A 24,763-nucleotide genomic window follows, 5' to 3' on the forward strand; every position below is an offset into this window, starting at 1 on the left:
GTCAAATCATTATACTGTACAACTTAAACTTATATAGTCAATTATATTTGGATATAACTTAATGCAAACGCCAGTAAAGTAATGATAAAAATTCTCCAAGCCAGGCTTCAGCAATATGTGAACTGCGAACTTCCAGATGTTCAAGCTGGTTTTGGAAAAGGCAGAGGAACCAGAGATCAAATTGCCAACATCTGCTGGATCATGGAAAAAACAAGAGAGTTCCAGAAAAACATCTATTTCTGCTTTATTGACTATGCCAAAGCCTTTGACTGTGTGGATCACAATAAACTGTGGAAAATTCTGAAAGATATAGGCATACCAGACCACCTGACCTGCCTCTTGAGAAACCTGTATGCAGGTCAGGAAGCAACAGTTAGAACTGAACATGGAACAACAGACTGGTTCCAAATAGAAAAAGGAGTATGTCAAGGCTGTATATTGTCACCCTGCTTATTTCACTTCTGTGCAGAGTACATCATGAGAAACGCTGGGCTGGAAGAAGCACAAGCTGGAATCAAGATTGCCGGGAGAAATATCAATAACCTCAGATATGCAGATGACACCACCCTTATGGCAGAAAGTGAAGAGGAACTAAAGCCCCTTGATGAAAGAGAAAGAGGAGAGTGAAGAAGTTGGCTGAAAGCTCAACATTCAGAAAACGAAGATCATGGCATCTGGCCCCATCACTTCATGGGAAATAGTTGGGGAAACAGTGGAAACAGTGTCAGACTTTATTTTTGGGGGCTCCAAAATCACTGCAGATGGTGATTGTAGCTATGAAATTAAAAGACACTTACTCCTTGGAAGGAAAGTTATGACCAACCTAGACAGCATATTCAAAATCAGAGACATTACTTTGCCAACAAATGTCTGTCTAGTCAAGGCTATGGTTTTTCCAGTGGTCATGTATGGATGTGAGAGTTGGACTGTGAAGAAGGCTGAGCACCGAAGAATTGATGCTTTTGAACTGTGGTGTTGGAGAAGACTCTTGAGAGTCCCTTGGACTGCAAGGAGATCCAACCAGTCCGTTCTGAAGAAGATCAGTCCTGGGTGTTCTTTGGAAAGAATGATGCTAAAGCTAAAGCTCCAGTACTTTGGCCACCTCATGTGAAGAGTTGACTCATTGGAAAAGATGCTGATGTTGGGACGGATTGGGGGCAGGAGGAGAAGGGGATGACAGAGGATGAGATGGCTGGATGGCATCACAGACTCGATGGACGTGAGTCTGAATGAACTCCAGGAGTTGGTGATGGACAGGGAGGCCTGGCGTGCTGCAATTCATGGGGTCGCAAAGAGTTGGACATGACTGAGCGACTGAACTGTACTAAACTGAATCAAAACAAAGACAGCTAGATTTAAGAAAAAAATTAATATAGTTACTAAATGACCCAGATAACCAAGATGGTGTGGTCACTCATCTAGGGCCAGATATCCTGGAGTGTGAAGTCAAGTGTATCTTAGGAAGTATTACTATGAACAAAGCTAGCACAGGTAATAGAATTCCAGTTGAACTATTTCAGATCCTAAAAGGTGATGCTGTGAAAGTGCTGTACTGAATATGTCAGCAAATTTGGAAAACTCAGCAGTGAGCACAGGATTAGAAAAGGTCAGTTTTCATTCTATTCCCAAAGAAGGGCAATGCTAGAGACCATTCAGTTGTGCTCATTTCACATCATAGTAAAAAAATAAAAAGTGTGTGCTCAGTTGCGTCCAACTTTTGCAACCCCAGGGACTGTAGCCCACTGAGCTTCTCTGTCCATAGGATTTTCCAGGCAAGAATACTGGAGTGGGTTGCCATTTCCTTCTCCTTACTTGCTAGTAAGGTTATGCTTAAAATCTTTAAGCTAGGCTTCAGCAGCTCGTGAACTGAGAACTTCCAGATGTACAACCTGGGTTTAGAAAAGGCAGAGAAACCAGAGATCAAATTACCAACATTCACTGGACCATGGAGAAAAGTAAACAAGTTCCAGAAAAACATCTACTTCTCTTTCATTGGCTATGCTAAAGCCTTTGACTGTGTGGATCACAACAAACTGTGGAAAATTCTTAAAGAGATGGGAGTACCAGACTGCCTTATCCATCTCCTGAGAAACCTGTATGCAGGTGAAAAAGCAACAGGTAGAACTGGACTGGTTCAAAATTGGCAAAGGAGTACATCAAGGCTATATATTGTCACCCTGTTTATTTAACTTTAAGCAGAGTACATCATGCGAAATATCAGGCTGGATGAATCACAGGCTGGAATCAAGATTGCTGGGGAAAATATCAACCACCTCAGATATGCCAATGATACCTCTGTGATGGCATAAAGTGAAGAGGAACTAAAGAGCCTTGTAATAAGGGTGAAAGAGAAGAGTGAAAAGGCTGGTTTGAAACTCAACATTCAAAAAACTAAGATCATAGCATCTGGTCCCATCACTTCGTGGCAAATAGGATGGAAAAAAGTGGAAGCAGTTACAAATTTTATTTTCTTGGACTTCAAAATCCCTGTGGATGGGAAGTGCAGCCATGAAATTAGAAGACCCTTGCTCCTTTTTGCTTTTTGAAGAAAAGCCATGACAGGCCTAGACAGCATGTTAAAAAACAGAAACATCACTTTTCCAGCAAAGGTCTGTATAGTCAAAGCTATGGTTTTTCCAGTAGTCATGTACAGATGTGAGAGTTGGACCATAAAGTCTGAGCGCCAAAGAAATGATGCTTTCAAACTGTGGTGCTGGAGAAGACTCTTGAGAGTTCCTTGGACTGCAAGAAGAGCAAACCAGTGAATCCTAAAGAAAATCAACCCGCAATGTTCATTGGAAGGACTGATGCTGAAGCTGAAGCTCAAGATCCAATACTTTGGCCACCTGATGTGAAGAGCCGACTCGTAGGAAAAGTCCCTACTGCTGGGAAAGATGGAAGGCAGGAGGAGAAGGGGATGACAGAGGTTGAGGTGATGACATCGCCAACTCAATGGACATGAAATTGAGTAAACTCCAGGACATAGTGGAGGATTGAGGATCCTGGAGTGCTGTAGTCCATGGGGTCTCAAAGAGTTGGACACAGCTCAGTGACAGAACAACAGCAAGTCCAGTCTTCCACGCACCATTTATTGAAGAGATTGTCCTTTCCATGTTGTATATTCTTGGCTCCTTTGTCATATATTAATGGACCATGTGTGAATGGGTATGTTTCTTGGTTCTCTTGTATTTTTATGTCAGTACCATACTATTTTGATTACTGTAGCTTTGTTCAGTCCAATCTCTCAGTCGTGTCCGACTCTTTGTGACCCCATGAATTGCAGCATGCCAGGCCTCCCTGTCCATCACCATCTCCCGGAGTTCACTCAGACTCATATCCATCGAGTCTGTGATGCCATCCAGCCATCTCATCCTCGGTCGTCCCCTTCTCCTCCTGCCCCCAATCCCTCCCAGCATCAGAGTCTTTTCCAATGAGTCAACTCTTCGCATGAAGTAGCCAGAGTACTGGAGCTTCAGCTTTAGCATCATTCCTTCCAAAGAAATCCCAGGGTTGATCTCCTTCAGAATGGACTGGTTGGATCTCCTTGCAGTCCAAGGGACTCTCAAGAGTCTTCTCCAACACCATAGTTCAAAAGCATCAATTCTTCAGCACTCAGCCTTCTTCACAGTCCAACTCTCACATCCATATATGACCACTGGAAAAACCATAGCCTTGACTAGACAGACCTTTGTTGGCAAAGTAATATCTCTGCTTTTGAATATGCTATCTAGGTTGGTCATAACTTTCCTTCCAAGGAGTAAGCACCTTTTAATTTCATGGCTGCAGTCACCATCTGCAGTGATTTTGGAGCCCCCAAAAATAAATTCTGACACTGTTTCCACTGTTTCCCCATCTATTTCTCATGAAGTGATGGGGCCAGATGCCATGATCTTAGTTTTCTGAATGTTGAGCCTTAAGCCAACTTTTTCACTCTCCTCTTTGACTTTCATCAAGAGGCTTTTTAGTTCCTCTTCACTTTCTGCCATAAGAGTGGTATCATCTGCATATCTGAAGTTATTGATATTTCTCCTGGCAATCTTGATTCCAGCCTGTGCTTCTTCCAGCCCAGCGTTTCTCACGATGTACTCTGCATATAAGTTAAATAAGTAGGGTGACAATAAGTAGCCTTGACGTACTCCTTTTCCTATTTGGAACCAGTCTGTTCCGTGTCCAGTTCTAACGGTTGCTCCCTGACCTGCATACAGGTTTCTCAAGAGGCAGGTCAGGTGGTCTGGTATGCCCATCTCTTTCAGAATTTTCCAGTTTATTGTGATCCACACAGTCAAAGGCTTTGGCATAGTCAATAAAGCAGAAATAGATGTTTTTCTGGAACTCTCTTGCTTTTTCCATGATCCAGCGGATGTTGGCAATTTGATCTCTGGTTCCTCTGCCTTTTCTAAAACCAGCTTGAACATCTGGAAGTTCGCGCTTCATATTGCTGAAGACTGGCTTTGAGAATCTTGCGCATTACTTTACTAGCGTGTGAGATGAGTGCAATTGTGCAGTAGTTTGAGCATTCTTTGGCATTGCCTTTCTTTGGGATTGGAATGAAAACTGACCTTTTCCAGTCCTGTGGCCACTGCTGAGTTTTCCAAATTTGCTGGCATATTGAGTGCAACACTTTCACAGCATTATCTCTCAGGATTTGAAATAGCTCAACTGGAATTCCATCACTTCCACCAGCTTTGTTCGTAGTGATGCTTTCTAAGGCCCACTTGACTTCACATTCCAGGGTGTCTGGCTCTAGGTGAGTGATCACACCATCGTGATTATCTGGGTCGTGAAGCTCTTTTTTGTACAGTTCTTCTGTGTATTCTTGCCACCTCTTCTTAATATCTTCTGCTTCTGTTAGGTCCATACCATTTCTGTCCTTTATCAAGCCCATCTTTGCATGAAATGTTCTCTTGGTATCTCTAATTTTCTTGAAGAGATTTCTAGTCTTTCCCATTCTGTTCTTTTCCTCTATTTCTTTGCATTGATCACTGAGGAAGGCTTTCTTATCTCTCCTTGCTATTCTTTGGAACTCTGCATTCACATGCTTATATCTCTCCTTTTCTCCTTTGCTTTTCGCTTCTCTTCTTTGCACAGCTATTTGTAAGGCCTCCTCAGACAGCCATTTTGCTTTTTTGCATTTCTTTTCCATGGGGATGGTCTTGATCCCTGTCTCCTGTGCAATGTCATGAACCTTCATCCATAGTTCATCAGGCACTCTGTCTATCAGATCTAGTCCCTTAAATCTATTTCTCACTTCTACTGTATGATCATAAGGGATTTGATTTAGGTCATACCTGAATGGTCTAGTGGTTTTCCCCACTTTCTTCAATTTAAGTCTCAATTTGGCAATAAGGCGTTCATGATCTGAGCCATAGTCAGCTCCTGGTCTTGTTTTTCCTGACTGTATAGAGCTTTTCCATCTTTGGCTGCAAAAAATATAATCAGTCTGATTTCGGTGTTGACCATCTGGTGATGTCCATGTGTAGAGTCTTCTCTCGTGTTGTTGGAAGAGGGTGTTTGCTATGACCAGTACGTTTTCTTGGCAAAACTCTATTAGCTTTTGCCCTGCTTCATTCCGTATTCCAAGGCCAAATTTACCTGTTACTCTAGGTGTTTCTTGACTTCCTACTTTTGCATTCCAGTCCCCTATAATGAACAGGACATCTTTTTTGGGTGTTAGTTCTAAAAGGTCTTGTAGGTCTTCAGAGAACAGTTTAACTTCAGCTTCTTCAGTGTTACTGGTTGGGGCATAGGCTTGGATTACCATGATATTGAATGGTTTGCCTTGGAAATGAACAGAGATCATTCTGTCGTTTTTGAGATTGCATCCAAGTACTGCATTTTGGACTCTGTTGTTGACCATGATGGCTACCCCATTTCTTCTAAGGGATTCCTGCACACAGTAGTAGATATAATGGTCATCTGAGTTATATTCACCCATTCCAGTCCGTTTTAGTTCGCTAGAATGTCGACGTTCACTCTTGCCATCTCCTGTTTGACCACTTCCAATTTGCTTTGATTCATGGACCTGACATTCCAGGTTCCTATGCAATATTGCTCTTTACAGCATCAGACCTTGCTTCTATCACCAGTCACATCCACAACTGGGTATTGTTTTTGCTTTGGCTCCATCCCTTCATTCTTTCTGGAGTTATTCCTCCACTGATCTCCAGTAGCATATTGGGCACCTACCAACCCGGGGAATTCCCTTTGAGTATCCTATCATTTTGCCTTTTCATACTGTTCATGGGGTTCTCAAGGCAAGAATATTGAAGTGGTTTGCCATTCCCTTTTCCAGTGGACCACATTCTGTCAGGCCTCTCCACCATGACCTGTCCATCTTGGGTGGCCCCACATGGCATGGCTTAGTCATTGAGTTAGACAAGGCTGTGGTCCTTGTGATCAGATTGGCTAGTTTTCTCTGATTATGGTTTCAGTATGTCTGCCCTCTGATTCACTCTCACAACACCTACGTTCTTACTTGGCTTTCTCTTACCTTGGACATGGGGTATCTCTTCACAGCTGCTCCAGCAAAGCGCAGCTGGTGCTCCTTACCTTGGATGAGGAGTATCTCCTTCGGCCACCCCTCCTGATCTTGAGCGTGGAGTAGCTCCTCTCAGCCCTCCTGCCCCTGCGCAGCTGCAGCTCCTTGGAGGTGGGGTTGCTCCTCTCGGCCCCCTCTCCTGACCTCGGGCGCTCCTCTCGGCCACCGCCCTGATCTTGGGCCTGTGGTAGGTCGTCTTAGCCACTGCCCCTGACCTCGGATGTGGGGTAGCTCCTCTCGGCCACTGCCCCTGACCTCGGACGTGGGGTAGCCCGTCTCAGCCACTGCCCTTGACCTCGGACGTGGGGTAGCCCGTCTCAGCCACCGCCCTTGACCTCAGACGTGGGGTAGCTCTTCTTGGCCACTGCCTCTGATCTCGGACTTGGGGTTCAGTTCCGTTTAGTTGTGTTGAACTCTTTGCGACCCCGTGAACTGCAGCACACCAGGCCTCCCTGTCCATCACCAACCTCTGGAGTCCACTCAAACTCACGTCCATCGAGTCAGTGATGCCATCCAGCCATCTCATCCTCTGTCGCCCCCTTCTCCTTCTGCCCCCAGTCCCTCCCAGCATCAGAGTCTTTTCCAATGAGTCAGCTCTTTGCATGAGGTGGCCGAAGTACTGGAATTTCAGCTTTAGCATCATTCCTTCCAAAGAAATCCCAGGGCTGATCTCGTTTAGAATGGACTGGTTGGATCTCCTTGCAGTCCAACGGACTCTCAAAATGAGTCTTCTCCAACACCACAGTTCAAAAGCATCAATTCTTCAGCACTCAGCCTTCTTCACAGTCCAACTCTCACATCCATACATGACCACTGTAGCTCCTCTTTAAATTCTATTATGTATTTCTGATATGGTGCCTCCAGGTTTTTTAATCTTTCAAGAAAACCTTAATTATTCAAGGTCTTTTTTGATTCCATATACATTTTAGGATTGTTTGCTTTATTTCTGTGAAAAATGCTGTTGGAGTTTTGTTAGGAATTGCATTGTATGTGTACATTGCTTTGGGCAGTATGGATGTTTTAACAATATTAATTCTTTTAATCCATGAGCACAGAGTATCTTTCCATTTATTTGTATCTTCATCATTTTCTTTCATCAGTGTCATAGATTTCCATGTACAAGTCTTTTACTTCCTTATGTTAAATACATCCCTAGGTATTTTATTCTTTTTGATGCAATTGTAAATGAGGTAGTTTTCTTAATTTTACTTTCTGATAGTTTGTTGTTGTGTATAGAAACACAATGTTTGTGTGTGTTGATTTTGTATCTTGGAACTTTACTGAATTCACTTATTAGTACTAACAATTTTTTGGTGGTATTTTTATGGTTTTCTCTATATAATACCATATTGCTTGCAATTAGAGACAGTTTTCCTTCTTCCATTCCAAGGAATGCCTTTGGATGCCTTTTATTTCTTTTTCTTGCCTAATTGCTCTGGTGTGGACTTTTAATACTATGTCAAATGAGAGTGATGAGAGTGTACATCCTTGTCTTGTCCCTAATCTTAGAAGAAAAACTTTCAACTTTTCATGGTTGAGTATGACGTTACCTGTGGGGTTGTCATATGTAACCTTTATTATAAAGGTGAAGTGAAGTGAAAGTCACTCAGTCGTGTCTGACTGTTTGCAACCCCATGGACTTTACAGTCTGTGGAATTCTGGAAGGAGTGGATTGCCTATCCCTTCTCCAGGGGATCTTCCCAATCCAGGGATCAAACCCAGGTCTTCCTCATTGCAGGCGGATTCTTTATGAGCTGAGCCACAGGGGAGGCCCTATTATAAAGGTATATTCCCTCTATATCCACTTTGTTGACTGTGTGTTCTTTATTCTATTTTTAGTCAATTTTGTTTGTGAGATTCATTCATTTAATGAAGGTAGCAGTTTTCATTTGTGTTTCATTAATGTATGGCATTCTATTTTATAAATATATCATACTTCCACCACTTTTCCATTAATGGATGTTTATTTAGGTGGTCTATAATTTCTTGCTATTACAAGTAGTGTTGCTGTGAAAATTCTTTAAAAATGTTTCCTTGTATGTTCGTGTTTCCCTACAGAAGTATGCATAAGAGTGAAATTGCTTAATTACATATAGTAAATGTCTAGCTTTATCAGATACTGACATACTGTTTTCCAAAGTGGTTATTTACACTTATCAGCTGTTTATAAAATTTACCTTTGTTCTCATCCTTGCTATATTTTGGTATTTTCAAATTTTGTTTTTAACATCTTTTGCAGTTGTAGAGGTAGATGATAGCTCCAAAGATAGGTAATGGTGGTGATTACACAACAAGGCAAACATACTTAATGCCGCAGAACACTTACCAATGATTAAAGTGGTGAATTTTATGTTGATATATTTTACTACAACTTTTTAAAAGTTCTGCTAGTCTGATGGGCATGAAATCTCACTGTGCTTTTTAATTTGCTTTTCCCTGATTACGAGTAAGGAATCTTTCATTCATGTTTCCCCTCCCCCCCCCCCCGAATTTCTTGTTCATATCTTTTTGGCCTATTTTTTGCCTATCTTGTTAACAATTTTGGAAGTTCTTTTATATATTCTGAATATGAATCTTTTGTTGGTTATGTGTATTACATATATTCTCTCTCAGTTATGACTGTCTTCTTCATTTTTTGAATCTTTTTTTTTTAAATAAACAGAAGCTTTTAATTTTAATGTGGTTGAACATTTTTTCCTTTTTGATAAATACTTTTTTTGGTCTTTTATTTAAAAGGATCTCTGCTAAGAGAGGGTCTTAACAATATTAACCTGTATTTTTTTTCTTAAAAGTTTTATTAAAGTTTTGCTTTTCATATTTCACACTCAGTTAATCTACTTGATTTAATTGTTTGTTTGGTATGAAGTAACTATTTAATTTTTCCTCATGTAGCTAATCATTTATTACTCATTTTCTTCTGCCCCAGACCTTTTACATATCAAGTTTATATATATGCAGAAGTCTCTTTCTGGATTCTGTGTTTTGTCTGTCAGTTGTTTATGATTGTACCAAAACTGCTCCTTGAGCTTTGTAATAAAATTACCTACTTAGGCAATACCCATCTCCCCCATTCTTCTCCAGAATTGTCTCAGCTATTCTTGACTCTCTGTCATTTCCCACAATTTTAGAATTAATTTGTCAAGCTCCATATTTGGAATGTTGATTGATAAACGTCCCTGTCTCTTATTTTCAAGGGAATGCTAGTGTTTCACCACTAAGAAATGCTGCTAAAGCAGTTTCCTACAATAGACAGTGTCATATCGTGGTTAAGAATGGTTAGCAGTCCAGACTTTGTAGCCAGGTTGCCTTGCCGCTGGCTTGCTGCGTGACCTTGGACAGGTCATTTAGCTTCTCTGTACCCCCGTGGTTTCAGCTGTGTAATGGCCGTGGTAACAGTCTGTACTTCATATGGTAGTTCTGAAGATCTAACGCATTAGTCTGTGTCAAACACTTAAAACTGTGCCTGGCATATAGTGTGAGTACTGTGAATTAGTACACTATTTATAATCGCGAATTAGTATTATAAATCTAGTTTGTTAGAGGTTTTTTTTTGTTTTGAAATCATGAACAGGTATTGAATTCTTTAACTGTTATCTGATAATTTCATTGGATTTTGTTAGGGCATTAATTAACATGTGTTGAGCTTAATAGAGTGTCAGATTTATGCTATGACTAGAATTTAATAAATACAGCTTTTTTAGCCTTGACATAGTTGGTAGTAGTTCCCATTTAACTTTTTTTTTTTCTGGATTACCTTTTAGAAGCCCCATTGCTGAGTTTACCTACTTCACCATTCAAACGTATAAACATATTGCAGTCATTAAAGAGTTTCTGTTATGTCCTGCCAGAGAAATTTGTTTTTTCACTTAGTGTAAGTAGATTACTTTGTCTGTATTTTGGTATTTTACTAACAGATTAGTGGTTCATTTATAATTCTAAGACTTGATGAATACTTACTAGATAAAGCAGTTTGGGGGAGAATTTACTAAGACAAGAAATTTTTCCTGAGTTCTTTTGAAGAAAATTCACTAATGTTGAAAAGTCTGCGTATGAACAAACTTTATGGGAGTTATTTGTACACAGCTGGGACTGAATTTATGGACTGCTTTTCTGACTTGCTAAAAAGCTAAAGAGTGACAGCCCCTTTCATACTGCATTATCCAGCTTGGCTTTTAACTCTAAGAAAATGGTGTTCACAAATTGATGCTCTATTCCTTTGGGGTTGGTATAGAAGCATTAGATTGTACTAAAATATTCATATGTGAGTGCATTTAGCTGAAAGCAATTGATGTTCTGTTCCCAAGAGGACAAAGAGAAATGCTGTATGGATGTGTAGTACAGAAAACACCCTAAGCATGCTCCTTAAAGGTAATTACATGGCCTGGATGATCAAAGCCCTTGCAGTGGAGCTTAAAGTGACAAAGGAGAAATTGAACTAACAAACTGTGGTTTGGATGTATAGATAGTTCGGTTGTACAATAGCTAAAAACTTATTTGCTAAAAGTTAGTTGTAATTGTGTCTTTGAGTTCTAATTGTGTCTTTGCTTCATTTTCTTAACTAATTTTTATTAGACTGTTTTCTCTAAATATTTATTCCAAGAGGACCAGTGTCAGTCAAGTTTTCTTATCCATTACCATTTAGTATGTAAAATTAATTTTTTAAGTTTTGGAGAGTCTGTTGAATTTTTTATGTATATATTAGAACTCTTATAAAAGATTCCACTGATAGAAATTGATGTGCCTTGTAGATGATCAATCTAATTTAACAGCTGGTATGAAAATCAGTAAGAGTAGACAGCAAATCTTTGTTGTAGCCATCTTGGTGTGGCAATTTGAATAAAAAACTGTTCTAAATTTCTATTCTTATTCTAACTGTATTTTTGGTTCTTTCATATAAAAGCTAATGTTTTTCCTCATGTGTCGCTTCAGATAAGATAATCATGCACATTAATGTCAGAGAAAATAAGACACTGTACTAGAAGGAAATGTTTATTCAGTGCTAGTTGATCATTTAGCATATGTAATTCCATCCTCATGTTTATTTTAGAGCCAAAGATATGAGTACTAAGATCTTATATAAAAGAACATTTTAGTAATTTAATTTAATATATTTATGTATTAATATTAACTAAAGTTAGTCTGAGAAGGAATTTGGGAAATGGATTAGGGGCAGGGGAATGTTTTCCATTTCCTTAAAGTGAAGTTACTTAGATGGTCTCTAGTAAGGTTGGATGAATAGTAAATTTACTCTTCTCTTATAAGCATTTCCCTTTTCTACATTATTAGCTCTGCTCAGATTCTTATTAGAGCTTTAAAAGGTGGCTCAAGGAGTTTTTGTGTAATTTGGGCTGAACTCATAGAGAACTCAAGTTGCATTTTTTTCAGAACAGTTTTAGATTTACAGAAAAATGGCAAAAACAGTACAGAGAATTCCCATAAGTCTTTTACCTGGTTTCCCGTATTGTTATTTTCTAATGTTGTTGGAACTGTTTATGGGCTTCCCTGATGGCTCAGCTGGTTACGAATCCACCAGCAATGCGGGAGACCTGGATTCGATCCCTGGGTTGGGAAGATCTGCTGGAGAAGGAAAAGGCTACCCACTCCAGTATTCTGGCCTGGAGAATTTTGATAGTTATTAAAAGACAGGATTCTAGAATTAAGTGTTTTGAAGATGAAGAATGGTATAAAGGATTCTGTCAAGGAAATTACTTCCTGACGACTTTATTGTGGTAAAAATCTAATGAAATTTGCAACCATATTTAAGTGTATAATTCAGAAACATCAATTATATTCAGACTTGTACAACTATGCTTCACTTTCATGCATTGGAGAAGGAAATGGCAACCCACTCCAATATTCTTGCCTAGAGAATCCCAGGGATGGGGGACCCTGGTGGGCTGCTGTCTATGGGGTTGCACAGAGTCGGACACGACTAAAGTGACTTAGCAGCAGCAGCAGCATTGTACAACCATAACCTCTGTTTATACTCCAAATTTTTCATCACCCCAAAAAAGAAACTCTGTAACCATTAAGCAGTAGTTCTCCATTCCTTCCAACCTCAGTCTCTGGTAATCCCTAATCTACTTTATGTCTCTATGAGTTCACTATGCTGGATATTTTAAGAGTGAATCATATACAATATTTGTCCTTTTGTGAGTGTCTTCTTTTAGCATATTTTCAGGTTTAATCCTTATTGTAGCATATGTCAGAATGTCATTCCTTTTTATGGCTGAAAATATTTTAATAATATTCCGTGAATATTTTGTTCATTTGTTTATTTGTTGATAGATACTTTGGTTGTTTTTGTTTTTACCTTTTGGCTATTGTGAATAATGCTGCTTTGAACATTCACATATAATTATTTGTTAAGTTCCTGCTTTAAATTCTTTTGGGTAGTAAAGTTAGGCCTGGGATTGCTGGGCCACATGATAAGTCTTTGTTTAGCTTTTTGAAGAGCCTCCAAACTGTTTTTCTCTAGTTACTATATAGCTTTCATGAGCTTCTTGGCATAGAAACTATCTTTATTATTTTAGATTAAATAATCATCAAGAAAGGCTATGCACAAACAATAACCTTCTTAGTAATTTTGCAAATGAGGTAACTTGGTGAGTGAAAAGAACAGTACTTTGAAGTCAGGTTCTATTGCCAGCTTGGTTCTTCAGGCCTCTATTTTTTTATCAATGACATAGATATTATGCATAGAATTAGATATTGTTCATTGAATTGTGGTGCTGGAGAAGACTCTTGAGAGTCCCTTGGACAGCAAGGAGATCAAACCAGTCAATCCTAAAGGAAATCAGCCCTGAATATTCATTGGAAGGACCGATGTTGAAGCTGAAGCTTCGGCACTTCGGCCGTCTGATACAAATAGCTGACTCAATGGAAAAGAACCCAATGCTAGGAAAGATTGAGGGCAGGAGGAGAAGGGAGCGACAGAGGATGAAATGGTTGGATGGCATCACCGACTCATTGGACGTGAATTTGAGGAAACTCTGGGCGATGGCAAAGGACAAGGAAGCCTGGTGTGCTACAGTCCATGGGGTCACAAAGAGCTGGAAATGAAATAACGGCTGAACAATAACAACAAATGCATAGATAACCTTCAGTTCAGTCACTCAGTCGTGCCCAACTCTTTGTGACTTCATGAATTGCAGCACGCCAGGCCTCCCTGTCCATCACCAACTCCCGGAGTTCACTCAAACTCATGTCCGTCGAGTCTGTGATACCATCCAGCCATCTCATCCTCTGTCGTCCCCTTCTCCTCCTGCCACCAATGCCTCCCAGCATCAGAGTCTTTTCCAATGAGTCAAGTCTTGGCATGAGGTGGCCAAAGTACTGGAGTTTCAGCTTTAGCATCATTCCTTCCAAAGAAATCCCGGGGTTGATCTCCTTCAGAATGGACTGGTTGGATCTCCTTGCAGTCCAAGGGACTCTCAAGAGTCTTCTCCAACACTACAGTTCAAGAGCATCAATTCTTCGGCACTCAGCTTTCTATCCTTACTGTTACAAAATTCTGTATACGTATATATAATTTAGCCATTAGATCAATTAAACCTTACTGATAAAAAATTTTATACTTAAACTTTTTATTTGATTGCTAAAATTGAAAGGCTTTATAATATACTAATTATATATCTAAGTAATTTGATGTTGTACACCCAAATATTTCAGTGTAATTTAATCATCTGAGTAATTTTATATTATACCTAGGAATTCCCTGGTCATTCAGTGATGAGTACTCTGCACTTCCGCTACAGGGGGCACAAGTTCAATCTCTGGTTGGGGAACTAATCTCACAAGCTGTGGGGCATGGCCTACACACATATACACACACACACAGACACACACACACAGAGACACACACACAGAGACACACACACACAGACACACACTTGACTGCTTCCTGTCATTCTAGGTGTCCTTGAAGAAAGTCTTCCTGCAATAGAAAATCTTTGCATTTAGTATAGAAGCTAATTACCTAAATGCTAAACCTTTACGTGCAAAATAGTTAAGTTTAAAAGTTATATTTTATTATAAAAATACTTTCTTAAGAAAAACTTATGTCAGATTCTGTGCATCAAGAAATCACATCCTACATTTAAAAATAGTATTTAAAGACCAAGAGCTGAAATTTCACCTTTCTTGGTTTACATTTAAACTTTTGAATTCTAAATCACAATATAGTTAGTTACTATCCTTTAAAAAAATTCTTTTAACTTTGTATTTGAGAAACTGAGTTACTAAACTTACACTTTGAACAAAAATAATAAGGTATGTAATGAAGCAGTATGGGCTTTCCAGGCGGCTCAGTGGTAAAGAATCTACCTGCCAGTGTGGGAGATGCAGGTTTGATCCCTAGGTCAGGTAGATCCCCTGGAGGAGGAAACCCCCTGCAGCATTCTTGCCTGGAAAATCCCACGGACAGAGGTGCCTGCTGGGCCATAGTCCAGAGTCCCAAAGAGCTAGACATGACTGAGTGACTGAGTGTACAAACACAATGAAACCTATGCTAGAAGTATAAATTACCACTTGCTTTGGTCATATTGTAACTAGACTGGTCGTGAAGATGACATTTAATTGGGTTCTCCGGGGGGAAAGCTGGGCCAATAAAAAGAATATAGAGGAACTCCTATCTGTGGATGAATTTAGGATTTTAAAACACCTTGGACAAAAAACCCAAGCTATGTATTCTCTGCCTAGTAAGCACCAAGTCCATCTACTGAGCCATGGAATGTCTGTTCATATGAGAAACCTACAGAGGTTTCTTTTAAATGAGTTTTCTGATTTTGTTTCTAGACATTTTCCATTGAAGTTATTGGAACCAGATATTGACTTCATCTAAAGCCAGGTGAAAGTTTTTATCCAAAGTGTTAGTTTTCTGTATAGGTTACATAAGCTAAACATCAAAGACATCAGCAAACAAGAAATGGTTTCCAAGTCTTGCCTCTTCCATGAGTCCGTCTTCTTGATGGCCTTTTAGCCAGTGCATTTGTGTGAAACATTTGTATTAGAGGCATTTCAGTTGATGTGCAACTAACTGGTCATTAGATAAATCAAAGGCTATAGTTTATGTCCTAATTCAGGATGAGGAACTCAGAAATAAGCTATCAACTGATACATCTAGTAACATGGGGGTAAAAACTAATGTTAGCTAAAGTTGATACTTTTTTTTACATATAACCTTATGTTAGCTGTTCATCTCATCTTGTTTTAGTGATTTTTCCCCATGCTAAATATATTTACTGGAGTTTTAATAAACTAGTGACTTCAGTTAAAGGGTATTAATAGTACTGTCACAATACTGAGTTATTTGTGATGTAGTAGAGGTACTGAACTTAAAATCAAAGGTTAAGAAGCCTGCCTTTTACTAGGTGTGTGTAACTTTGAATGACTCAGGAAGCCTCCTTGAGCCTATGCTTTCTGTTATATAAAATGAGAAAAATTTCCAGCCCTTAGAGTTATTGTCATAGTTAAGTGAGATAATGTATATAAAGTAGAGTATGGTCACTGGCATATTATAGACAATTCATGTAGTTGTGATTAACATGCCATCTCAAATACTGATACAACCTGAGTTAGTCCTAGTATGGGACCGTTATCTGATGGTTGAGACATACCTTCAGCTTCATAGCAGGAGTATGCATAAAGTTCTGTATTCATATGAAACTCAGTTGAGGCGTAAACCTGTCTGAGAATTTCATAATACAGGCAGAGAGCTGTTTGAGAGAAGAGCCACAGTTGTGCTTTGCATTTTGGGGCCTCTTCCAAAAAGAGAAGAGACTTAAAAACAATTTGGCAAACGGAGGAAATAGTTTGGCCTTTTAAATGAGTAGCAGGATGAAATATAGCAATATTAATGCACAAGAGACTTGCAGTAATTAGAAAATATAGTTCGGTTAATCTACTTCTCAAAGAGACATTCATTATTTCCTATGATGAATTACATTTAACTCCTAACCTGGCATTTGTCCTGGGTATTTGTGTTGTGTTTTAGCTGTTGTAACAGTTGCTGTTTAAGGTTATGCCTCTGTAGTCTTCTGAGTAAACAATGTAGAGAGAGCGTGTGCCATTCTGTAAAATTTGTTTCATCCGAGGCAGTCTTAGGGTATTGTTTTTAAGCACATACATAGGATTGCTGAATTCTAGTTTTTAATAGAACTACTTATATGATGTCTTTAAACTTTTTATCTTCAAATAAATGTAGCTTTTTACATTCCTTCCCCAATCTGGAAAGCGAGACTTGGTAGAAAATGAATTTTAAACCTGATTTTTAAAGAGGCAAAGAAATACTGGCTTGGTTTTTCTGCTTTGAAAGCTCCAGATTTAACCACTCTTCTCATAGTCATATTTTTATATAAACATAAAAGTAAACATTTAAATCTTTCGTTTCTACTTTGTTTAAGCAGTACTGAAGTTGCTGCAGGCAGAATACTGTTCCAACTGTAGGAAAAAAGATGTAATTTCAACTTGATATATTATTTTTGTATGGCAAATTTGATACGTCTTGGTAGCTGTCTCTGGGCTGTGTATCCCTGTATGAAGATTATGTTAGAATTTTGTGAAGAAACTCACCTCAACTTCCTAGGCCAGCCAGCACTGTCTAGAAAGTTAGGCTGAATTCAAACTTTACAGCTAGTACTAAGTGCCCCTCTCCCCCAAAATCACTAAGAATATTGCCATGGGCGGAGTTCCTCATGCTGGCCCCCGTGAGGAGCTCCACCCATGGCAGAATATCAGTAAAAAAATTTTCTCAATACATTATCCCAGAATTGTATCAAGTTAAATAGCAACTTCTCTTGAGATAGTGATAGTTACTATCACAATAGTAAACTACCCAAGTAGTTTAAAGCGGGATTTATGTGGCAGTTGGTTGTCTAATGCCTTCTGGTTTAAAGATTTAGTGATCATTCAGTAATAATAATAGCATTAATGGTAATGGCTCATATTTTGAGGACTTCACATGCATTGTGTTATTTAATAATCCCAACAATCCTATTAGCTGCAGGTATTTAATTTAAAAATAACATTTTTAAAATGTAGGTAGATATGTTGTTTCTTTAGACATAGTGCTGTGGCACACTTAATAGGCTACAGTGTAGTGTAAACATAACTTTTATATACACTAGGAAACCAAAAGCTTCTTGTGACTTGTTTTTTGCACTGCTCGCTTTATTGCAGTAGTCTGGAATGCGCAAAATCTTCAGGGTGTGCCCATATGCTTTTTTGAGAAGTGTGAGCCTTTCGGGATAGAGTCTTCAGGTTTTTCTAAAATTTTAGGAAAGAGTATCTTACTAGAGAACAAAATTTGATAATCAGTTTCAGAGTATAAATTTACTGTTTTAAACCAGCCATTTTCATCTGCTTTGGGTTTTCTTATAATGGTCTACCATACCTGAAAATTGGTGGATTTGAGTCATCTATGTGTTTCTCTATTGACTGCTCCCTTATTTAATCTTCGGCCTCGTCATTCTGCTGACTTCCCTTTTATGATCTTCTGAGCCAATAAAAGCAAAGCTAACACAAGATACTAGTGTCATTCTGTCTTGAGGTCTTACTGTCATGCTCTGCAGTACCTCATAGAGCTTGCAAGAAGGCTCTTCTTTACTTTGGTTTTTTGTTTGTTTGTGTACCTCATGGATTGTGGAATCTTAGTTCCCTGACCAGGGACTGAATCTGGTCTCTCGACTGTGAAAGTACTATCCTAACCACTGGACCTCCAGGAAATTCCCTTCTTTAGCTTGTTCTTAAATTACCTTGGATCTTTGGCTGTCTAGCACGGTGGTAACCATGAAGTTACATGTGGATATTGGGCACTTGAAATGTGGCTAGATTTAATGAGATTATATTATTAAAATTGATTTCACCTATTTCATTTCACTTTAATGAGGCTAATAGAAAATTTTTTAAAGTATGTGGCTTACAATATTTTTATATTATATATCTCTTTTGGATTTAATAATGTTAGGCAAAAATCACAACATGCAAGTAAGAAACACTTTTCTCCTTAGCATCTGCACCAGGATCTTCTGGAGAGCAGGACTCAGAAATGTATGCTCTTGGAATTCCAGATTTCCTGCCCAAGATCTGAGTGAAGCAGAAGAGTGATGTTAGCAAATACTTTTAGAAGAAAGCAGCCAAAACCCAAATCATGCATCAGAGAATACTCTGATCATGCGGCTTCCCCAGGTTGGTTAGATTTCTGTAAAAGTGTTAAGATTTCATTTCAGTCTTTCAATTCTCGGACATACAGATTTGTCATCATGCTCGAACTAGTAAAACCTCTTTTAAAAGCGTGTTTTGTTTGAAGGACTAAGGAGCAGGAACAGATGGGTTAGGCTGTAAAAGTAGACTCCGGTTTGGCAGAGGACAGAAATTACTCCAGAGAACCATCATCCCCCAAACTGCTTCCTGCTGCTAAAGGCCATTCCGCTTCTTGTTGGCAGGAACAGAAAGTAAGGGGTTGCATAAGAGACCAGAGCTCTGTCACACCCGGATTTTTACGATCTTACCTTAACCTATGTCGTTTGACTGTGAGCTTCTTGAGTGTGTACCACAGGGGATTCTTGCTGTCCTGTACTTCTGCTAGGCCATACAACTCTTGTATGAATAAGGGAAAAAATACTCCTTTCTCAAGTTACTTTACCGCCATCTGTTGGAAAATTATTGTAATAAAAATGCAGATCTGTGATGACTATGATATGCAGAATGCCTCCCTCCAGAGTTGTTCGGTATACAGCCTGCTCAGCTGCATATGGTAGCCCTGGGATCACCCCAGGAGTCCACTAGTCACTGAGTGGGCTGAGGAAATCAGTGTTTGAATAAATCTCAGTTCTTGAGTGGCACACCAGTGGCTTGGGAAACCAGAGACTGTGCTAAGGATTGAAGCCTTACAATCCCAGTTATTCAGAAGAGCAAGCTGAGGCAAAGAGAGGTTAAAACAGTTGGCTCACGGTCAAAGGTCTGTTAGGTGGCTGAGCTGGCATTTCTTTCAGCATCGGCAGTGAGATTCCAGAGCCTAGGTTCTAAACTTCTAAATGACAGTGATAAACTCCTCTTGCAAACCTCTGTTAACCACACTGGGTGCAGCAGTCTCCAAGCCCTATTCCTGTGTTTATCTGAGCACACTCTGAGGTAGTGTAGACATCTGCTCCTGAGTTCTTTGGATGAGGCTACAGCTGTAGTCTTTTTTAGGTCTTGGCAAAGAAAGAAAGATTTGTCTGAACTTGTTTGAAGTAGGTGCTGTCCCTTCTTTACCAACCCTGTGGCTTTACTTCCCACCCATCCTCTCTGTCCTTGAATTGCAGGATGATTAACCCAGACTGCTACCAGCTGTGTCCTTCATCCTAGTTTCTTACTGTTGTAGGTTTCTTTCCCTTTGTGAAGGCTACTAGAACTTTATCTCCAGGACTACCCCTCCTTCCTTTTCTGTCTGTTCCTTTCTTTAATCCCACCTCTTTTTGAACCCTTAATTGTGTTCCCCCCTCCAACATCACCTCTCATTTTCTCTCCAAAGTTTTTTACCTACCATCAGATTTAGAAAGAAAGTGCCTCAGGGCAAGGATTGCCTTGTTATATTGTGAAGCAGTGTCTAAGTGCTCCATAAATTAGCATCTGTGGAGGGTTTTGCACATACTAATTATTATTATTGAAATACAGAAATGCTTTCTGAACCATGAGGAAGCATCCTATGACTGTAGTCTAATTGCCTGTACACGTTTTCTGAAAAAGAAGAAAAAAAGCCTCAAGCCTCTCTTCCTGTCTTAAAGAGCCATCAGATCTCAGAACAGCAGCCAAAATCTCAGGACTCAGTCAGGGCTGTTGTTTCAAAGCTTTTTTTATTTATTCAGAGAACCATGTTTGCACGATAGTAAAATAAGTTCTTATGGGTCAGGAACAGGTCAGAATTTACCTGTTTGGACAATTTATGCTTTTTAGAAAGGTGGGAATGATCCTGGAACCACCTTTGGTTTCCTTTGGCCCAGAATCTGTTATTTCTTTGCTGACATTTATGGTTAAAGCCAGCAGTAGTCATTTCTCAGGAGGTTTAATGTAAATTTCATTTATATCATATTTATGTTGATGTTTAGTGCCAGAGTGAATCAGCATTTTTATTAGCATTTTATAATGCAAATGGAGAGGCTTTTAAGTCTTGCTGAATTTTAATGTAGACATGTATGTCAGAAAGACCCCTTTATATAGAACTATTGATCCTTTCCAATATATGGTTTGAGAACATACTTCGAAACGTGGTTAGCGAGACAGTGTCTATCTAAATAACTTACTTTAAAAATCTTTACATTTTACAAATGTAAAAAGCTTTACATTTTGGCCTGGTTTTCCTGAATGTAGGATTTAGTAAGTATACTGTGATTAATAATTTAGTGAATGTTCTCTCTTAGAAGAAATGCTGGTCAGAATAAATTGAATGATGTTAAAATTATCAATTGAAATAACCTGTAAAGTCTTCAGTGGAAAATACTGGTGCTTTTTCAAAATAGTAGTGCTTGTTTATTAGTCACGTAAATGTCATTGTCTGATAAGAGTCTAATAACAAGGCCTTACAGTATTACCCAAAGGTGTATGGCCGTAATTGATGCATTGGATTATGTTTAAGATACAATCATGGGATTGCTTTTTATCCTCACCCCATACATTTTGCTTTCTGCATTAGTGTACTCCCCACCCTAAGACACAGTCTCTTTAGGCCTAAGTGCTCTTTCCTATTTTCAGGCTTTTGATGATTAACTAATGAGCAGGTTGAATTGAAAAGCAAACCCAGCTCACTGTAGATTTTCAGATGATTAACTCACATTGGGGGCTAGGTTGTGTCCTTTCCAGAGTACTTAAGGGTATCCTACTGCTCTAGAAGCGGTGGACACTTTATGTCTTTAAAGATAAGACCCAGAGAGACACGCTGTCCATGTGCTGGGTCAAGTTACAGGCGTCAAGCTGCTCGCGAGCTGAGGATCATCTGTTGTGCTGGTCCTCAGCTCTGTGTATGTTAGAGCACTCTGAGGAGCCTTTTTAGAAAGGTCCTCTGTTGAAGAGCTTTTTAAAGAAAAGCTCCAGTGCTCATGAATTAGATTACGGGCCATGCAGAAGACAAAGTGGGACCACCTGACATTGTCATTGACTTTGAAGTATTTGCCCTGTAATAAAACTGTGTGACAGAGCCACCTTCAGTACCTTCCACATTACTCATATTGAGGAGAGACGATACTGTCAGTCGTGACAGAACTGTAGTGTCAGTCTGGTTACATGGTAAGGGAGACCCGCTACCCAAGCCAGGGCTTGTTCAGTTTATGTGTGGGGAAAGCTTTTCAGCTGAAGTTTTAATTATCCCTAATAGAGCAACTAAGCATTTTTAATTAAGCACTTATTAAATCGGTTTTCCATGATGATAGTGAGTTTTAATTTTTAGATAAAGGTACAGAGAGCAGTCATCATTCCCTTTATAATTAGTTGAAGCAGAGGGGTAGGAAGAGGTGCAACTATCATCCACATTTACTGGGAAACTGCAGTGCAGGGACCCGTTTATTAGGCGTTAGAAATACAAAGGTTCATTCTGTGCCTGTGAGAAATCTGTTATTTTTTAATTAAGGAGATTGTGTGTGTGTGTGTGTGTGACCCTTGAGACTGATTTGTATATTTGGTTTTTCTAAATGTGAAGCTTAATAAATATACTCTGATTACCACTTCAACAAATATCCGTGAGAAGCAAATAGCTGAGTCAAAGTATACTATAATATGTATTTATATATTAATATGAAATGTGTGTATATTGTGAATGGCTCCATGCAGGGTGGTGAGTTGAAGAGCTGTATCCAAATGAGTAGCACAGACAGAAAGTACAGCCTCACAGCAGATTGTGAGATTAAGTGAAACAGTTGATATGAAATGCTTAGCACAGTGGTCGACACACAGTTAATGCTCAAAAACTCTTATTATCCAATATTATTGTTCCACCACTACTTTATGAATTCAGAGGTAAGTGTGGACTATGGGTTAGGGAGATCAGGGAAGGAGGAAGGCATAATTTAAGTAATACATATTGCATCTGTTTTATTTAAAATATTTCTTGCATAAGACTTGGGTTGGTTATAGCAAGTACTTTGGAAGGTGTAATATATGAATGCATATTAATGATATGGTCCCTTTTGTTTCAGGAACTTTATATTGCTGTAGGAATATCTGGAGCCATCCAACATTTAGCTGGGATGAAAGACAGCAAGGTAACTGCACAACAGTGATGACACTAAGAGGAAAAGTTTTCATATTTTAAAATTTAGGTTTCACTGAAATGCTTCCATGTAGTTACAGTGTGTGTAGTGGAACCGTTCACATGAACACAAACCTAGGAATTGAAAGGTATCTACACTACTGTGCCCTGCCTGAGGAGGTAGCACTGGTGGGAGAGGCAGTGTGTATCATGGAAAGAGATGTGAATCTGAATCCCAGCTCCCCTGCAGACTTACCGCCTGACATGCCTTGTTTGTGCCTCAGCTCTTTGTCTGCCAAATGCATGTGTTGGAAGATCTCTTTCAGCTCTGACAGTCCGTGGATAGAAAGTATGGGGTGAAAACAACTTGATGAGGTTCTGACCATCTAGTTCATGATGTACTGATACCTGGTTCTGTGTTTCACCCTAGTCCCCTAATGGTCCCACTGTCATACGTCAGCAACGCCCGTCTTGGGTCGTTACTAAATTGTGACTGACGCATTTGGGGTTGGAGCATCTCAGAACCTTAGTAATTGTCAAAAATGCAGCATATAGAGGAACCACTTGATTTTACCTTGCTGCTTGGACTCTGTCTAGAAGTCCTATGTGATGACTCTGTGAACATACATTTCAGAATATGACACGTTAATTCATGCATAACAATGCACAGTTTGAATTATGAACTTAGTCTTCGATGAAGTCAGAGATGCCTCTGACACTCCTGCTTTTATTCATTCAGATGGAAGTTTGATAGAAAAGGTAATAAAACTTTTAATAGGTTTAACTTCTAACTTGAAAAGATGCATGCACTACCTCCTTGTAACCTCTAAATGAGTTGGCCCAAAACCAGTCAGATTTCACAGTTGGATGGCAGGTTTCTTCACTGAGCTCTGAAAGCAGCAGAGCCAATGGGGAAAATGTTATTGCTGCATTAGAGGGAAAAAAAAAACAAACAATAAACACCAGCAACCTGCAAAAATATTTTTAGCTGGGCCTGTTCAGACATATCTAGAATTTTGCTTCTCTCTCTGCCTGCCTAAAGATCTTGGTGAAAGTTCTTGTTCATGCCAGCAGGGCCGGACTGGAGGAGAAATGGACCAGATGGTATATGTCAAAGCAAAAAGGGAATAATTGAATTAAGGAGACCCATGTTGGGGAATAATCTGTAAGAATAAACTTGAGCCAATAATTTGTCTGTCTATACAGTCAACAAATATTTACTAAGTCTGTGTACTTTGTACAGATGTTGGAGTTGCTTCAATGAAAACGACATAGTCCCTGTCATAACTCTCTTTTGTGGGAGACGTACCAATCTTAGATTGTAATTTTGGCTAAGTTTTAAAAGAGGATTGGGACTTCCCTGGTGGTCCAGTAGTTAAGAATTTGCTTTCCAATGCAGGGGATGTGGGTTTGAGCCCTAGACAGGGAACTAAGATCCCACATGCTGCAGGGCTTCTAAGCCCACGTGCCACAACTACAGAGCCCAGGTGCCGCAACCAAGACCTGACGCAGCCATAGGTAAGGTGATTGGTTTAAGTCTGATAGTTCAGTTCAGTCGCTCAGTTGAGTCAGACTCTTTGCAGCCCCATAGACTGCAGCACATCAGGCTCCCCTATCCATCACCAACTCCCGGAGTCTGCTCTGCATATAAACTGTATACATATATAGAGTTGAATACAGTCTGTGCTTTAAAATGTCCATAAGGAAGAAGAGTATTAATTTATAAGGACATATTAAAAGAGCCCTAGAGTACAAGCAAGATTTTATCATAATTATTTACAGTTGATATTTCAGGAATATTCTTTCAGTAACCTGAGAATTCTGTAACTGGCCGAAATCTTTTTTCTTAAATACTATGGTGGTTCTTTGCCCACAATTACAGGCTCTTTCTTTAAAAATAACTTTTATATAGTGGGATGAAAAAGCTTTCAGATGATTAAACTGTCAGATGTTTGACTAGGTGGCCTCCAGGAAATCATTAACCATCGTTAATTAAATAAATCTCT

The 24,763-nt window shown here is 39.3% G+C and overlaps 1 protein-coding gene across 1 annotated transcript in view; it reads left to right on the top strand.

Annotated features, from left to right (window-relative positions):
- The window catches only part of ETFA (electron transfer flavoprotein subunit alpha), an 81,685-nt gene that overhangs the window by 39,850 nt on the left and 17,072 nt on the right, over positions 1-24,763 (top strand). Inside the window, exon 10 of the mRNA XM_040257337.1 lies at positions 22,705-22,770. Coding sequence (XP_040113271.1) covers positions 22,705-22,770 — 66 coding nt within the window. The remainder of the gene's footprint in view (positions 1-22,704; positions 22,771-24,763) is intronic.

Source organism: Oryx dammah, unplaced genomic scaffold, assembly GCF_014754425.2.
Source record: "Oryx dammah isolate SB20612 unplaced genomic scaffold, SCBI_Odam_1.1 HiC_scaffold_16, whole genome shotgun sequence".
Taxonomy (NCBI): Eukaryota; Metazoa; Chordata; class Mammalia; order Artiodactyla; family Bovidae; genus Oryx; species Oryx dammah.